General features: G+C 42.7%; 1 protein-coding gene across 6 annotated transcripts in view; it reads right to left on the bottom strand.

The window, feature by feature from the left end:
• Positions 1–1,803: 1,803 nt before the first annotated feature.
• The window catches only part of LOC119857647 (protein only RNase P catalytic subunit), an 89,119-nt gene continuing 72,040 nt past the window's right edge, over positions 1,804–18,882 (bottom strand). For 5 of the 6 annotated variants that reach the window (XM_043516596.1, XM_043516597.1, XM_038406850.2 and 2 more), the window contains 3 exons: positions 7,837–7,985; positions 5,502–5,697; positions 1,804–2,473 (listed from right to left, as the gene is read on the bottom strand). In XM_043516596.1, the coding sequence (XP_043372531.1) occupies positions 2,345–2,473; positions 5,502–5,697; positions 7,837–7,985 (474 nt within the window). In that variant the 3' untranslated portion in view covers positions 1,804–2,344. Of the gene's footprint in view, positions 2,474–5,501; positions 5,698–7,836; positions 7,986–8,257; positions 8,473–18,882 lie in introns of those variants that run through there. The other variant, XR_006282088.1, reaches the window with a different exon arrangement.

The raw sequence follows: 18,882 nt of genomic DNA, 5'->3' as shown, positions 1-18,882 counted from the left end.
TGCCATATAGACCTGAATGTCACCAACTCTCCTTGCTCATGTGACTGCAATTAAAAATGCAGTTTTCAGAAAATGGGCTCAAATGGTGGGACCATTGGGGCAGATAAAACCAAGTTAAGGCCCCCACAAAAAGAGTGGTTCTTTAATTGGAGGAAAAACTCTGACAAGATCCCTCAGAAACTTGTTCACAGTTGGATGTGAAGTAATTGTATGCAGGTGATGTGCCAAAATAGCAGCTATGTAACTTCTGATCAGGCTAATAGAATCCCTTGTTCACACCCTACACACTGTTGTAATAATCTTTGTACAAAGTATGCCTTGTAAGGTATCATTTGAAAAATCATAATTTGCTGGTCAGTATCATGCTGATAAAACATGTAGTTTCCCACGTTCCAAATCCCACAGCCATGCTCAAACAGAAGTTAACAAATAGGTCTGTCCTAAACAAAGGAATAAGTGCTCTGCTTAATTTGCATTTAAGTAGTAAACAGAGTGATCAAGCAGGGAGCAAAGAAAGCTCAAAGAGGTGAGGAGAAAGCAGCAGGGAACATCCTTCCTCATAGACTTTTTGTCTCCTGGTGCCTAGCTGGAAATGGTGTTCAAGAGATGGACTGAAACTATAAAAAGGAGGTACGAACACCCCCTCTCCCCATCATATTCACTACACCTGAAGTGACAAAAGAACATTTGTTGGACTCTGTGGGAGAGTTTGGTCAGTAAGACTGCTGAAAGCATATGGTGAGAAACTTTGCTTGAATCTGCTATAGTTTATGAAGTTGGGTATTAGTAAACGTCTTATCTTTATTTTTTCTTGTAACTATTTCTGACCTTTATGCCTCATTATTTGTACTCACTTAAAATCTCTCTCTTTGTAGTTAATAAACTTGTTTTACTCTTTTATCTAATCCAGTGTATTTAAATTGAAGTGTTTGAATAACTATTTGAAATAATAAGTTGGCATATTATTCTGCTAAAGGAATAACAGACTTAATATAACTTGTAGTGTCCAGGAGAGGGCTGGGCAGTACAGGACAAACATTTCTGGTGGAAAATCTAAGACTGGGGAAGTGCAGTTAGACACCACCCTGCAGTATAACTAAGGCTGTTGAAAGCCAGCGTGTAAGCATCTATGGCAGGCTGCAGTTACACACAGATATTCAGGGTGTGACTTGCATGCTGGAAGGCTGTTTGTGAGTGGCCCAGGTGGGAGCTACTTCATTTGTTAAGAGGCCCATCACCTTTCTTATACCGCTGTAAGGGACTGCGGAAGACCTTGTTACGGCCTAGCTAGGGAATTTTTGCTTTCTCCAGCCGAGAGGTTACAGTAGGACATAGACAGTTACTGAAGGACACAGCTGCTTTGCATGGCTCTTTGCCAGGTAGCGGAAAGCCCCCCTTTGGGAAGCACCTAATTCTATATTCATGAGCTGTTTTTGTGTAGTGCTTATTAACGCTGACTGTCTGCCCCTCCGTTGGACTCCATCCCAGGCAGAGCTCCGGTGTGCTGGGTTCCCTGCCTTCATGGCTGCAATGCTTGGAGTCCCCGTGGTGGGTGGGTCACTAACCTTCAGTAAAGCCAATAACTCACAGCTGTGTATAAGCCTCGTTTTTCTCACAGTACTCCTGCCAGGCCTGTGGTGTTTTGAGCACCTTGGCCCAAAACAACCGCAAAACTTGAGAGTGAATTTTTCTTCAGATCCTTCCACAAAGATTAATATTGCATTTCCATCTGACTTTCTCGTATAAGGATGGTATATGGAAAAAACAGGATTCACAACTGTCATACAAATAGTTAATAAACAATAATAGTTTACAACACTTTTTCTGTAACTTATATCACTTTTACAGTCTTCTTATTAACTCAAGTTTCTATGAAAGAGGCTATACAAAATTCAACTGTGCCATATTATTGCCCTAATATGATCAATTTTTATTTAAAAAACAAACTATTATTTTAACTAACAAAGAAGTTCAAGATTTTACATCTTTGGAAATTTAGAAGCTAATATTTATTAGGAGGATCTATGGACCATACTAGTGCTTAACCCCTTCATCACCTTAATAAATGGTGCTATAACAAATCTCTTATTTACTACAGCGCAAAATGAACTCTGATCAGCAAAGATGCAAGTAATGGGTCAAATTCATCCCTGCTGTAACACCACTGACTTTGATGGAGTTACAGTAGGTATGAATTTGGTGAACTATGTTTACTGAACATTTAGTCAGCTGCAGGATTCATATTTGGTGTATTAATCCCATGACTGTGCATGATCACTGGATTCTGCCTGTTAGCGACAGTGGCAAACAATTGCAGTTTTAGTTTGTAAAACTGCATTCTTTATTATTTCCGTTGAAGGCAAAGCCATTTTGTTGGCACTTCATAGGAATATCTTTCCACCAGCTGTTCATCATAGGGAATATGCCAAGTGTCACCAGTAGTCTGTACCACTGTGTCATAAGTGAGAATAGGCTGTGGGTAAAGACAAGAAAAAAATGTTATATTGACTTTGCTCAATGGAAAAAAAATAAAAATGTTGTAATGACTAGCAGACATTTCCTGCCCTTTCTCAGGAGCATGGTTGGATGGTTTTGCAGAACAGCAAACACAAAAAGCAGAGCATGTTAAAGTAAATAGACAGGTAGTCTGACTGCAAGCAACACTGGATATTTCTGTTTGTAAACCTTGCACCCAACCCACCTAAGGCGTGTATAAATCCCAGTTAATATACATATACAAAATGTTAACAGAGTCCTAGTGTTCTTCTCCAACTACATTCTGTTGAACTCAGAAAGCACCACTACAGGAATCTCTTTGTTGACTTCAAGATTTCTACAGTTTACTTGATCTTTCTCATGAGACAATGACTCATCTTCTCAATATTTTTCTCTACACAGAATCTTTCTGGTTTGTGTACCTTTAAATATTTGATCGTGATATGAAGACATCAAGAGATAGAACAGGGATCAGCAAGCTTCGGCATGCAGTCCATCACGGTAATCCGCTGGCAGGCCGCGAGACATTTTGTTTAAGTTGACTGTCTGCAGGCACAGCCCCCTACAGCTTCCAGTGGCTGTGGTTCACTATTCTCGGCCAATGGGAGCTGCAGGAAGAGGCGAACCGCGGCCACTGGGAGCTGGGCGGGGGCTGTGCCTGCGGACGGTCAATATAAACAAAATGTCTCGCGGCCTGCCAGCGGATTACCGATAGGCCATGTGCTGAAGGTTGCCAACCCCTGAGATAGAGAATCCACCAATTTCCTTAGTAGTTTGTTCCAATGGTTAATCAACCCTAACTGTTTAAAAATGTGTGCCTTATTTCTAAGTTGAATTGTCTGGTTTTAACTTTAGTCCTTGGTTCTTATTATCCCTTTCTCTGTTAGATGAAAGAGCACTTTAGTAGTTGGTATTTTCTGCCTTGAAGCTACTTACATACTGTAATCAAATCACCTCTCAATCTTCTTTTGATAAACTAATCTTTTTAATTCTCTCAGTGAGAGGCATTTTCTCCAGGCCTTGAATTGGTTTTGTGGCTCTTTACTTCATTCTCAATTTTTCAACATTCTTTTTAAACTGTAGACACCACAACTGTATGCAGTATTCTATTATTGATCTCACCAAGGAAACAGCAAGTGACTTCCTCCAGCCAAAACTATGCATGCTATGCTCAGAAGGACGTCACTCATTTAGCTGTATACTGATTGCATACCTGACTAATATAACGTATCTCTTTACTGCACCAACACTTATCTGTGAACCTACCTGTTTAGAATATTGCTGCACTGAATACCTGTATTTGTCTGTGAACACGTCTTTAAAATGGAATTAAAAATGCATTCTATTTTAGGATTAAAAATATGCACTTTACAGAAGAATTGAAGAGGAGAATGATCTATTTTCATGCTTATAACAGATGCAAGAAAATGCAGAATTTGGAAGCAGGATATGAAGGGCTCTAAGGGTATGTCTACACTGCAATGTAAGCCCAGTCTTGAGCCCAGGCTCAAGCCTAATCCCCCTTGCATCTACACTGCAATCATAAGCGCCAACTTTTCCTGGCGCCGGTGGGTGCTCGACCCCAAACCCTGGCACCGACTCCACCCCTGCCCTGCCCCCATTCCAACCCCTTCCCCAAAGTCTCGGCCGCAACTCCGCCCCTTCCCCGCCCCTATTGGACTCCTTCCCCAAATCCCTGTCCCGGACCCCGCCACTTCCACGAGCACGCCACTTTCCCCCTCCTTCCCAGAGCTTGCTGCCACGAAACACCTGTTTTGTGGCGGGAAGAACTGGAAACTAGGGGGAGAAGTGGGGATGCGGCGCGCTCAGGGGAGGAGGTGGAGGTAAGCAGGGGTGGGGAAGGCGAGGAGGGGAGCTTGGCTACCAGTAGGTGCAGAGCACCCACCAATTTTTCTCAGTGGGTGCTCCAGCCCCAGAGCACCCATGGAGTCGGTGCCTATGACTGCAATTGCACTAACTGGGGCTCAGACCCAGGGTCCCAGGACCCTGCAGGTCTGGAGAGTCCAAGCTCGAGGTGAGCTGGGAACCAGGATCCAAACCCTATTGCTCTGCAGTGTAGACACCATTTGACTCAGATCCCGGGAGTCAGCTGGAAGTATCCCACAATTCCATAGGAAAACCTCTTTAGCCCTCTCTATCCCAAGAATCTTCAATCCACTCTATTGAAAATGTAACCCACCCCCTCCTTTGCAAATGGCAGCAGCTGAGATCACTATTAACCCATTCTCTTCTGATCCACTGGTCTACAAGCACGCTATCCGAGAGCCTCCTGGGTTTGCAATGGAGAGCGAACCAATCAAGACTTTTGCAAAACGAGCTGCTTCCTGGCAATGTGCAGGGCCGGCAGTAAAGTTTTCCCACAGTACACCATGGTCCTAGGCTTAGAGTGGCGACATTTCAGGGGTGGGAGGCACTAGGGATTCTGGGATACAATTTACTTTACTAGGGTTGACTCGGGTCTGCGCACTGCAGTGTGGACACCAGAGCCCTATGTTTGAGCACAAGTTAGAAAAGTCTTAACAAAGGGTTAAAATACAATGTAGACACTCAAGCCCATGAGTCCCTAACACGGGTCAGCTGACTCGAGTCCCACTAACGGTGCACTTACATTGCAGTGTAGACATACCCTCAGGGTAAAATTTTCAAGTATGTCCACCTATGATACATTTCACCCAAAAGGTCGGTAAAGGCAAACAAGTAACTGTGAAGGTAAACAGATGTTTATGCACTTGAAGCGTCACTTTCTTGTCTATTAATCAATCCTCTTGCCTACAATGGCAAATCACACATTTTGTGAGCAAAAGTGCTATTTGAGAATGAACCTGGAGTTTTGAGCACACTGCCTCTTATGTGCTCATCCATACACATTCTGCCCTTAGCGCTCAATAGGAATTTTTTCTACAGCTTTTTATTAGTCATGGCTCATATTTTATGCATTTAATGAGTATGTTCTGTATGTTTTCTGAAGAGAGCAGAGAACTTACCTGAAATTTTATTCTCTTTCCTGGCCAGTAGTCAGAAAGCACCATTTGGTGTCCACGCTGCCACTTAAAGAACAGATGTTGAGTAAGATTCTCGGGAAGACAAGCCTTGTGATCTCGCAGGAGGTCTCTAGTAAGAAACTTACAATGACTGCCTGAGTGAAGAGTGGCATATAATAGGAAGGGGTCATCTTCTGACCTAAATAAACCACAAAGAGTAAAGACGGACGTCACTCATGGGCACTAAAAGGATGCAGGAAATGAATCAAGCATTCAGCTGAATTTTATTCATCATCATTACTGCAAATTCCCATCAGCACTAAGCTCTCTATTAAAACAAGGTCCTTTTCCTGTTTACCACAAAGCATCCAAATGTTCGGAAGGGAATTAAAATTTAGCTGCCTAGTAGAAAGAACGTTTTCCCTTCTCACTACAACACCGCAAGTAACAAAATGGCAACTTGCCATGTGATTTAACAATACACTGCTACCGTGAACAGAAGCACTAACATTTAGATTGTGTCTTCAGGGGCCCCACACTCTTGCACAAAACTGAAATGCATCCATACAGATCAATAATTTCATGTGAGCACCTGATAAAGTGTCTCTAGTGTCATGCATAACACAGTGTAACTCTGTGATTCACAAACTTGTGGGTGGGTTCATTCCCAAGAAACGCTAAGATTTTTTCATAGAATATACTCGACTTTATCTTCATTGAAATAAGACAGATGTGGGTGGGGAGGGGAGATTAATTTTTTGTTAAACTTTATCCCTCCCTGAGAAAAGCCCCATTATATAACAACAGCTCTGCAATTCTACAGTACTTTCCATCCAAGGATCTAAAAATAGATATGTCAGAAGAAGTGCTCCACATTTATTATATGTGGAGCCAGTCTATAGTTAACACTTTGCATTACAAGATTCTGTTTTCAGTTGCTTACAATTTTGCCAAACTTTAACCATTCAGGCTGAAATTTTCCATGCTGGGTTTCTGCTCAGGCTAGATAGTGTATTTTTTTTTTAACATTTCAGAAAAATTGGTTTATCTGCTTCCGAGAAAATTAAGAAAAAATGCAGTTTTGCCCATGTTAAAAATTATTACAACCATTTTGCTGAGAAGCTCTCTAGCACCTCCAAGCTGGAGCAAGGACTTAAATTCAGCATGGTGGAGGGGAGAATCTTTGTGCCAGGGATGTGCCTTTTCCTGTTCCCATGAAAAACAACCCCATTTGGCCAAGTTATGAGCTTTTGAAAAATCTTAGTTCACACATGCTCAGTAGAGACTTGTTAGAGTTTGGCAGCTAAATTCTCTGTAGATTCCATCTACACTAGGCATGCTCAATCCCAGGGCTGCAGAAGCTAAGCATGACTTTCCATGAAATTGCTCCTTCTAGCTGCCAGGGGCTGCTGTGGTTTGGGTACAGGAACTAGGAGCAGAGATACTGTCTGTCCTATGCTCTCAGTGCTCCCTCTGCTGGCGCCCAGGCAGCATGCAAGAAGCAGCAGCCTGACTCAAATGCAGAGGAGATACGAGCCAGACCTGAAGAGGGAGTGAAGGAGATGGCAGAGGGAGTAGATGGAGACAAGGGGAAGACTGGGTCTGGCTGAGCAAGGAGACTGGGAGCAAGGGTTGGTGGTCCACAGACCACGTCTAATATTTCCAAAGGGGTTCGTACCTCCTTTTGAAATTTTGTAGGGATCCACAAATGAAAAAGGTTGAAACCACTGACATGTAGGATGACAATCTATACTATCAGTTAATCTGTTAGCTCAATTGGCAGAGGTCTACCTGTGGATCTAAAGGTTCCTACCCTGCTGATGATCCATACAGGTGTCAATATGTGTACATCTACATAGCACTCAAACACCCTTGGCTGGCCCAAGTTCGGACTGTGTGGCTGTAAAATTGCTGTGCAGACATTAAGGCTCAGGTTGGAGCCTAACTTTGGGACCCCATGAGGGTGAGGGTCCTGGAGCCTGGGCTCCAGCCTGAGCTGGAATATCTACACAGCAATTTTTTGCTCCAAAGCCCGAGTTGGCTGACCCGGGCCAGATGCGGGTCTTTTATTTCAGTATAGACATACCCAAAGACTGTACATTATGAGAGCTCTGTATTTTAGCAAAATTTTTAATCTGTTTTCTCTATCCATTTAGACAGTAAACTCCATGGAGCAAGGAATATGTTGTTCTCTTTTGCATGTTTAGGGCTGAGAACTGTGAGTGCTTAATAATAAATAGTACTGGAGTAAGTCACAAAATTAGCTGGTTTAAGTAATTAAAAATAAAAATGAATCTAGTTTTGCCCTCCAGTAAATTGAGTCATCTTCAATATTTACACATTTTCAGCAAAGAAGAAGTCTGCTTTTTTCTGCATAGCAGCCACAATGTGCCTTTTCCAGCTATGAGATCCAGTCAACATGTGTTTGCGGCCCAGCACAAGCAACCGCAGATTCTGCTGTGCCAGGTGGAAGACAACATCAAGGAGCTGCAGGAAACAAAGCAAGAGCACAGACTGTTTTAGCTGTAAAAACAAGAATGACAGGACATACATTTTCTTCTCTATGTCTTTAGTAAAGGGACTCCTATCATTTCCTGGAATCTTTCCTAGGATCAGCAGTAGGCAGGAAACTCTCATTTTTAAGTATAAAAAAATGAACTAACCTGTTAAAAAGTGTTAATTATCAATCACATACACAAAAAGAAAAATGTACTGTTATTAACTGCTTTAAACGTTCGCAACATTCTTGTAATACATACATGGGAATTGATGCAGAGCTCCCTGGACAGCTCAACAGGTAAGAGTCAAATGGAAGACTTGAATCACCTTGGGATTCTCACACTAGGAATGGTGCAGAGGTGAAGCCCTTGACCTTGGGGTCAAGGAAGTGAGGAAGGCTTGATTGTTTAGCCTGTGCTGCTCCAGTAGCACCACCTATTGTAGTGGTTGCAAAAGTATAACTGATAGTACTGCTCTATAAAGAGGAAGAGAGACTATAAAAGTATGAAGGGTTTGATGAAAGCATCATTAAGACCAGTATCAACCAATGCATGAATCAATATTCCAGGGTGGTAAAAGTCACCACTATGCCAGATTCTCCACTGAGGGACCGTACACCAAAGGTGTAAGTTAGAACTGCACCTGTGCCATTCTAACTTGTGCTGGGGCCAGGTCTCTGGGGATCAGGGAGCCATAATTGGCTCCCTGTACCTTCCCTCTCCATTGCACCCAGGCAGAGATCGGACAGGGTGGAGAACCTAATCCTCTAAGCACACTGAACACACATATGGATTGACAGCAAATTAATAGTATTACCATATTGCCCAAAAAAGGAGGAAAATTAGTTCCTGAGATTGTAGCACATTGCCTGCGGACTATACATACAAATGCTTTAGGAAAAAAAGCTCCCTAATTCTTTATTGCTATTGCCTCCATAGTCCGTCAGTATTTTTTCCTCTACCACTGCTGACTACCTAGCCCTCTCCCCTGCCCCTTCGCACCTCTTGTTTCTTCTCCCACCCTCTCCTCCTCTTTGGACTGTCTTCAGCGGGCTCCTTTGCCACAGGGAGAAGACAGGGTTCACTTAGTAGCCATGGAAGTGGGAAAGGGAGCCAAAAATGTTTTATGGTTTATTGTCTGCTGGCTCTACTAGCTGCTGCTGCTATAATACTGGAACGATGGGGGTGAAGGCTCTGTACACTGAGCCCTGGTCTAAACTACAAACTTATGTCAGTATAACTGTGTTGGTACCCACACTCTTGAGAGATGCAGTTATACCAACTTAACTCCTGGTGTAGACAGTGCTATGTCAATGAGAGGGCTTCTCCCATTGCCATAGCTACTGCATCTCGGGGAGGTGGACTACCTACACCATCGGATGAAGCTCTCCCATTGGCATAGATAGTATCTTCACTAAGCGCTACAGTAGCACAGCTGCACCAGTGCAGCGCTGTAAGTGTAGACAAGCCCAAGTTTAAAGATGGGCCTAGGGGGTTTCGGTGCTGGAGCGGAGCACTGGAGTTTAATAGTGACTGACAGAGTTGGCTGCCATTTGCAGGAGATCACGCTAGACATCCAACATTTCTTTACGTGCATGGGGTCTACTTTCCTCTGCTTGAAAGAAATGACTCATAATATGGCTAGACAATAACTAAACAACATGGTTTTAGCCTATTAAATGACCGATAAAGTAAGTTGTCTGATATGCTCTCTCTCCCACACACACAAAGTATAGAAACAAGTAAAAATGTTTACACTAAAGGGATATTGTCAGATTATATATATTTTTAAATACAAATTTCCTTATCTATGTTCCTATAACACATTAGAGTTGAAATAATTTTAAAGTTCAGTTATATTTTCTCACCATTATGTTGTTTTACTTTTTGCAAATCTCAACTGTACAGGGATAATTGTTTGGTCTGTTTCACTTTTTTATAGTCACTTTCACTCACAGGTTCTCCAGCACAAGCCAGGTGCTGCTATGTTTGGGATGCAAACACTGAAAGAGAATATGTCTGGTTTCTTAAAACTGTTTCCACAGAAATTAAATATCTTCATGGAAATATTTTGTTGGTTTTCTAAAAATTGATTGTTACAACATGTAGGGCCAGATCCTAAGCTGCTGTAAATCAATGCTACTCCAATGTACTGATTTATACTACTTGAGATTCTTAAATTTTAGGCCAAAAGTTTAAAGGAAGACAGAACTCTTCTTTTGCCATTTACATCATTTTCCACTCAAATGCCTATTTAACATATCTATAATATACATAATAACATAAGTTAAACGAACTAACCAGTTCACACAGCCTTTTAATTATGCACAAAACCCCTTTTTTTAAAATAATGATTCTTCAGGGCAAGGCTATATTGCTTTAATAAAACATTGGTTCAAAAGTAGTTTCCGTGTGGTGGAATTAACTACACGCAATGGCTTTCAGGAAATGAAGTCTGACTTAGGTGTAAAGCCTCCACACAGCAGCGTGGAGATGGGAAGAGAGATTTTCTGAGTAATCCTAGACAGCAAATTTTCCATTTTTGACAGAGCTACGGTAGCGACTCTATAGTTGATGAAACTAGCTTATTCTTAAAAGTGATCTGAAGAGAAAAAGGAAATGGACTTGTGCTTTCTTTTAGCTTTTTTCTTTTTTTAAATGTACAAGACGACTGAAAGGTTAGGGAGTGGAGTTGTTGGATTTTTTCCCCCCAGCCTGTTTTTTGCTTTAAGACTATCAAATCTTAAGGTTGGTCCACACACAAACTGCCACCTGAATAACTAAACTGGTTTTAATTAACATCTTCTAATATTTTGTTTCAAAAGTTTATGTATGGACATTCTTATTTTGAAATACAAGTTTCTTATTTTGATTTAGCATAAATCAATTCCTTACTCACTTAAACTTAGGCTTGCTCTACTGGTTTAAATAAAAGTTTAATTTTAAACTGATTGAGTTATATCAGACACACTTACAACAATTTAAACCTAAATTATGTTGGTTTAGCTTGCACCGTGTAATTTAGAGTATTTAAAAGTAAATTTACTTTACTCTGAAATCAGAGTGTCCACACACAGAACTTGCATCAAAATAACAAAAGGTGCAAATTATAACAAATTTAGTTATTTTGGTGTAAGTTTGTTTGTAGACCAGCCTCCTTGGTCAATGAGAACAGGTTCAACTAAACTCAGAAAGGCATTCAAATCAAATAAGTGTGTCTACACAGGAGTTTGCAGCACTTTAACTTGTGCAGACAACCCCTTACGCAGTCTGAATGAAAAAAGTCTCCTTGTACTTATCCAGGGTTCACCCTGCTTGGTGTCAAGGGGATGTCATAATCCTACTTTCTCTACTCATTTACACAGGCTTCCTGAAAAAACAAGACCAGACTTTTAATGAAAAAAAATCATTTTTTAACAATTTTCTCCTTCAAACCCTTTCATCATCCTCCTCCCACAAAATCCCCAAACCCAAACCCCAACTTTCGGTCTTCTTTATACATCATGAGGAGCAGAAGACCATTTTAAAATCCTTTGTAGGTCACATTTGCTTCTCCTGTTCTCTGGACTTTCCCCTGTTAATATGAAGCATCTTGACTGATTGATGGTCATCTTTGTTTCTGACCCCAAAATGAAACTACGAAGTGTTGGCATTTATCTGGTACAGGAGAGGGGTGGCTACAGTTTTTTGTCTCCCTGCTTAATAGTAAAATAATACTTGGCATATGTTTTATATCTCTTTGAAAAAAAAAACAATCCTGAGGTTTTTTCTCAGTTTACTCCACCTCATCTACCTCACACAAAGTCCTTACTCTGCTTCATTGAGAGTTATATGAGGAAAGACCAAGTTTTGATGCAGTGTTTTTGGAATTATGATAAACTAATTTGTTGGACTCTAGGGGTCTTGTGTTATTTGTAGATTTGAGGCTCACCACTGCAACATCTAGTCACGGAACAAAAATTAAAATTTTAAAATATAACACATATACAACCTTCAAAGAATGGAAAATCCCACCCTTTTGATGCTTATTGGATCTTCCTGGCTGAAGCATCAATAACTATTGAAAGCTAGACTAAAAAGGTACATGGCTTGTACTGTTCCCTTAAGCATGTAATTGGACTCTGATGGACTAGGAGGGGGTTGGCTGAAAAGAGGTGACCAGAATATTTCAGTCATAGACTCTCCACGGAGTACTTCCAGCCACCAGATCCCCCCCACCAAGTTCAAACTAAGGGTGTCTCAACTGATTTCAGTAGTCACAATGAGACACCAAAGAAGGGGCAGTGCTAAGACCAGTCTACATATGGCCTCAATGCAGAAATCGGGATAGCTACTCAGTGCTGCTTCTAAGGCCATGTCTACACTTATGGGGATAGACCAGGGGTGGACAAACTACGGACTGGGGGCCGCATCCGGTCCTCCAGACATTTTAATCTGGCCCTCGAACGCATGGCTCCTGGAAGCAGTTGCATGTTCCCCCTGTGGCTCTTACGCAAAGGGGCAGCCAAGGAGCTCAGCATGCTGCCCCTGCCCCAAGCACTGCCCCCAGAGCTCCCATTGCCTGGGAACTGCAGCCAATAGGAGCTACAGGGGTGGCACGCAGAGCTGCCTGACCGCGCCTCCGCGTAGGAGCCGGAGGAGGGACATGCCGCTGCTTCTGGGAGCTGCTTAAGGTAAGCGCTGCCCGGAGCCTGCACCCCTGACTCCCTCCTGCGCTCCAACGCTCCAACCTCCTGCCCCATCCCTGATCACCCTCCCATCTTCTGAACTCCTTGGTCTCAGCCCGGAGCACTGTCCTGTACCCCCAACACCACCCCAGAGCCGGCATTGCCAGCCGGAATCCTCACCCCCTTCCACACCCCAGCCCCCAATTTCGTGAGCATTCATAGCCCGCCATACAACTTCCATACCCGGTGTGGCCCTTGGGCCAAAACGTTTGCCCACCCCTGGGATAGACGCTGCTGCAATCGATGCAGCGGGGGTCAATGTAGTGGCTCCAGTGAAGACCCGCTAAATTGATCACAGAGCGGTCTCCGGTCAACTCCAGTACTCCACTGGAACGAGAGGAGAAAGATAAGTCGACAGGCATAGACACTGCAGTAAGTCAACCTACGCTACATCAACTACAGCTATGTTATTCAAGTAGCTGGAGTAGCGTAACTTAGGTCAACTTATCCTGGTAGTATAGACAAGGCCTTAGTGTGTCAGCATTTGCAATGATGGAACGTATTGGGGTTTGCTCCTGTTTGAAGTAGGAGTAAAACGTGATAAACTCAATCAGTGCAAACCCTTCCAAGTCCATGTTTACACTTAGGGGTCAGCAATGGCCACAAATTGTTGAATTGGGGCTACACCCGAATGTATACAAGGCTTAGGGAAGCTAGATCCCAGCCACTTAAGTCTTTAAAAATCCTAAAGAACGTGACTAGATTGTAAATGCTAGTCATTTGGACTTTTTGCTCCCACAGAACACAGCTCAAATCTTAGTGGCACCAGTGATTCTGTACTTTAAAGTGGAAGTTACTTCCACTGAATAAGGAAAACAAAGTTTAAGTGTTTGAGGAAACATTTTGGAGGCATGAGTATTAAATTGCTTCAGTTTTGCAATGGAAAAACTAACAGTTAACTACAATAAGAAGAAAATTAAGTGGAATTACCATAAGAAGAGTGACTAAAAATCCTTCATGCACAATAGCGCCCCCCCTCCACATACCGTTAAAATTAACCTTTATTCATACAAACTAAAATGATGCCTGAACCCTAGAATAATGCATTTTTGCTATTTAAAAAACCATGATTCCTCCTGAACACTCCTGTTCTTGGTACTACTTGACTAAAGGATACTTTGTGTCTAATTTTAGACTCGGACATTTATTTGTGGTGGTCTATACATAGTCACAACACTTGTGCTGGGGGATTTCCTAACTGAGTAAACTCCCACGCCTGACTGTTTCTCAAGAAAGGAAGACAGTGGACACATCATCAAACTACTTTTAGTCATAAAGAAAACAGATTATAGCACAAGTAACAAGGAAAGAGCAGCAGAAGTTCCTTGCTTAAAAAGGCATGAATAAACCCTTTCTTGATCAGTCAAATAATTCCAACAGTTATCTAAAAAATAGTAAAGTTACCTAATTACTCTTCCATGTAACTGCATAACGCAAATGTGCTTCTTGTAATAAGATTCCATGCAGCAGAATTTGTATAAGGGTTGTCACACCACTTAAGTGTGCAAATATCAGTTATGCAGCTGGATAATCTATTCAGCAGGAAGTCTTTGGAAGACAATTAAAAAAAATGGCACACATACACACATGCCACTTGAGAATTCTCATAATCAACTCCTCTCCATCTACAACATTTCATGTTAAATTGAGCCTGACAGCCTTACTAACCTCAGTGAGGACCAGTGACAGGGCCAGTGCAAGGATATTTTGCGCCTTAGGCAAAACTTCCACCTTGCGCGCCCCACCCCCGCCCCGGAGCATCGCTTATTATAAACTTTCCAACATCTTATACTGCATAATGTGGCATTGTTCATTAGAATTAATACACATTCGGCTTGAAAATTTATTAATTTCATTATTTAGTCTACATATTTAATGAAAATAAATGGCCTTGGTTCTCCTGCACATGGCTAGAGTTCCTCCTGCCCCCCCCACACCCTCATGCATCTGGAAAGGGCTGTTTTGGGGATCAGAACACAGAGCTGGGAGTCGGGATCTGGCTTCTATTCTCCACCCTGGCACCAACTCACTAGATGACTTCAGGCACGTTACTTCCCTGTTCTGGGCTTCAGCTCCCTCCAGCTGAAAGGTGTGAAATGGTTCCTTGCTCCTGGGCTGGAAAGTGCAATGCAGGCAGGAGGAGGCTTCTGAAGGCCTGTCTTCCCCACAGATGTGAGGCGAGGACAGAGTTCCAGCCTCCATCATGACCGTCCTGGTTGCTTTACTCTGCCCCATGCCAATCGCTGCTTAAGCCCCTTACTCAGAGAGCTCTGGCCCAGGGCAGAGGCATCAGTGTCATTCTGGGCCTGATTTTCAGAGATGCTGAGCACCTGCAGTTCCCCCGATGTCTGTGGGAACTCCAGGGTTCTCAGTACTTCTGAAACTCAGGGCAATTTATTTCAAGTGCTGGGCCAGGACTGAGCCTGCAAAGGCAGGTCCATATAAACTCCTCGATCCACAGCAGATCTCCCATCAATAACAATACAAGCAATCAGGAGAATGATGAGGGGCAGTTAGCCCAATGCTGCGAGTGGGGAGGATATGGCCCTAATGTGTACACTAAACTTCTACCTAGGAAAGTTACTGGTGCATCTGCTGTCATTCAGTGGGAGAACAAAAATCTCTTGGGTGCTGCAGCCTGCCCGGGGTTCAACTGCACTTAACCTGAGTTGCTTGCACACTTGCAGTGGTTGTGCACCATGCAACTGGTCACCCATGTTACATGAAAATCTGGCTCTGACGGTGTCGCAATTAGACTTAACAGTTACTGCCGCATTTCCTAGAGCTGTTGTCCCAGGCTGGCTGCATACTCAGGCAGACAGAACTGTGTCGGCTAGACACCCATCACCTTTGGAAGATTTTCCTTGTAGCCATAAGGGCTCAAGACAGCCGTGTTTCTTCACTGAAAACTTGCAGTGTGCTGCCCCAGAATCCCTGTGTTCAAAGCGGGACTCTGACAATGACTCCCCCAGTGACCTTAGGCAAGTCACGTCCCTGTTCTCTGCCTCAGTTTCCCCAAAATGGGTCTCTATTTACCTGCTCCACAAGGCTGCAGGGATGGATGGGGATGAAGGCTTGGAAGGTGACACATGCTGAGGACGGTTACACTTTTGCAGCTTTTTAACCCTGTATCCTCTGACAGGGCCATGATCCTCCCCCACAGGTGGACTGGTGGCCACGGTCTCCTCTTCCTTTCCCCCACCCCCGCTCCCCCTCCTGCCGCTGCATTGCTGTCAATAGTGCCAGCTGCAGGCAGGCTGATGTCACCCACTCCGATCTGCAGTCGGCAGCCCTTGGGCAGCAGCTGCTGCTGTGACAGGGGGTCCAGGACTGCCAGAGCCGGAGGGAGCAGGCTAGGGAGTGGTGCGGTAGCCCAGAGGCTTGGGGAGGAGGTGGCTCCGGGCTGGCTGTGTGGGTGCGGGTGGGCATTGATGTTGGGCATGGCGGAGGGAGGCAGTGGGCCCACAGTTGCAGAGGACGCCCACAGAGGTAGGTGCTGACGCGGCTAGGTGGGGCCCATCCCTCTGTTGGGAGCAATAGTGTAAAAAAAATTTTTGGACACTGCTTTTGGAGCCCCCAAATCTTGGCACCCTAGGTGGCCACCTAGTTTGCCAAGTGGTTACACCGGCCCTGACCAGTGGGAGCCTTTGACATGTTATTCAATCAAATCTAAAATTCCACCTCCAGCACTGGACAGAAACTGATGCTTCAGAGAAAGGTGACAGCACCCTGTAATTCAGAGAACTAATTGTACAATCCTGTGGAGAAAAAATACTTCCTAACATTTACAGGCAATTAATTTATTCCCTGAAAATTTAGGATTGCTTTCCCTACATCATCTTAGCTTGCATAATTACAAGTTTCCGATGAAGTGAGCTGTAGCTCATGAAAGCTTATGCTCTAATAAATTTGTTAGTCTCTAAGGTGCCACAAGTACTCCTGTTCTAATTACAACTGTAATCCAGTCTCAACCAATCCTACTAAATTATTTGTCTGAATGCATTTCTGTGTTACTCAAGCCCACATGAAGGACAAGCTGTATAAAGAGTTTCCTTATTTTTTAAAAATGTGCTGCCATCTAGTTTCATTGAGCGTCCTTTGTTCTCATATTGAGAACGCGGTGAGGAGGAGGAACCAATTAGTTCTCATTCTACCCTACATTATTTTGTAGGTTTCATTCTAGTACGTATTACTCTTCCCCTAGTTGAATGGAATCTCTTGTTGGTCTTCAGGTATACGACTTCTGATGGCACAAACTGTGATTGTTGTTAATCTGCACCATGCCTCTTAACTGGTTTGCTTGCCCTTTGCTGAACATCTGCAATCTCTGTTTCTTGAAGGGAGGTGATTAAAATAAATAAAACAATGATAGCTTACACAAATATGTCATCCCATTCATTTGAGGATCTCAGCACATATTACAAATTTTCATTAATAAAGTTACACAACATCCCTGAGAAATACATATTATAATCTCCATTTTGCAGATGATGAAAATGAGGCAAGAAAAGGTTAAAGAGACTTGCCCATGTTCACACAGCAAGTCACTGGTGGTGCAAAGAAGAACTCAAAAGAGTTCTGAATCACTGCTCCGTAACCACAGACATGCTCTGCCAGCACCTGAACCCAGCTCTTAAGGAACAGGCACACAGCTGTTTTATCAATGTCATAATTTAATTCATTCTTACTTTCTATTCCCTTTTACATATTTCAAAGCAACATTATTCCTTTCCAAGTGCTGCTATGCATTGGGCAGACATTTTCAATGAGCTATTTGTGAAGATTTCTGGATTTTTATCTCTGAGAGGATCCAGCTAGTTCAGAGTTTATCACATTAAAAGTTTCTTCCCTGTATATATTTGTTCTCATTTATGAAAATTACATTTAAATTTGCCACTGCCCAATCCCTTAGTTTAATTAGAGCCTTCTTGAATTTCTCCTTAACTTTAGCATTTTATAACAATTTAAACAATTTGGAGTTCAAAATATTTTGCTAATTTAGGCTTGGATAAGCTCTGTGCCTGCTTGGAGCCCCACTAAAATCACAGGAATCTGCCTGCACAGAGGTCATTGCAGGATCTGGGTCCAACTGTTCATTTAGTCTTCCAAATAGTCAATAAATATGTCAAGGCTGCTCCCAGTTCTGATCTCTGACCATTATTAAGTTCTTTCTCTAGGAGAAGCAGGTTTACACACATGCATTTATTCAATGTGCACTGCTCCAGATAACATATCAGGATACAGAGTTAGAGGATACAGAGAAAGTAAGCAGAAAACAGCATACGGGATTCTGGCTCAGTGTATGCAGTCATTGTTTCCCTCTAGTGGCTGACTCGCAGTGACAACAGCAGCCTATAATTTACCCACAAGTAAAAGAGCTCTCCTATGGTTCAAGTGGTAGAGGCCTCAATTTTTGGAGGAGAGGTCCTAGATTATGACATCTGCAGTATTTGTAGTGATGCAGCCAGGGTTCATTACATATGGCAGAAAAACAAAACAAAAAAGCCCAAATCCATGATTTATAAATCTTTATAAAACATTTTTTCTAAACCAGATTTGTCCAAACATATCAAAGGCACTTATCCTCTTTGAAGACATAGTCCAGGAGAAGTTGACAAATAAAAAGGGGGAGGCAGGGGACTGAATTTTCTGAGCATAAATAATACAGCTGAAAAAAGCTGAAATGGTAATTTAACCTTTAAAAATATTGCAGTAAGATTTTTATATTTTAAAGTCACTTTTCTGTTGAGAACAAGTATGAACAATTTCAGGGCAAAAGATAATAAGGGCTTAGAAGGGGAGTGTAGTCATAACCTTTAACGATGGATCAAATGTAACAGTGAAGTCAGTGGGAGCAGAGAGTGCTCAGCACATTTGAGAATGAGACCTTAATTCATTAAGCCTCACAACACCCCTGTGGAGGAAGTAAATAATAATCTCCGCATTTTACGGAGGTTTATAATGAGATAGAGAAGTTGGATGACTCATACCATGAGTTAGCAGAATAGGTGACAGAATCCTGAAATCCTGACTTTCAATCACCTGCTCTTATCACTACATCACACACTGTACAGTGTGTCATATTTTCAAAGATCAGGTTCTTTGTATAAAAACCTTCCTCCTCTGGACATTATTGGGAACACTTGTCAGGTGGGAATT

This window comes from Dermochelys coriacea, chromosome 6 (genome assembly GCF_009764565.3).
Source record: "Dermochelys coriacea isolate rDerCor1 chromosome 6, rDerCor1.pri.v4, whole genome shotgun sequence".
NCBI classification, from domain to species: domain Eukaryota; kingdom Metazoa; phylum Chordata; order Testudines; family Dermochelyidae; genus Dermochelys; species Dermochelys coriacea.
The sequence above is the reverse complement of the archived record's forward strand: the minus strand, read 5'-3'. Positions and strand labels throughout refer to the sequence as shown.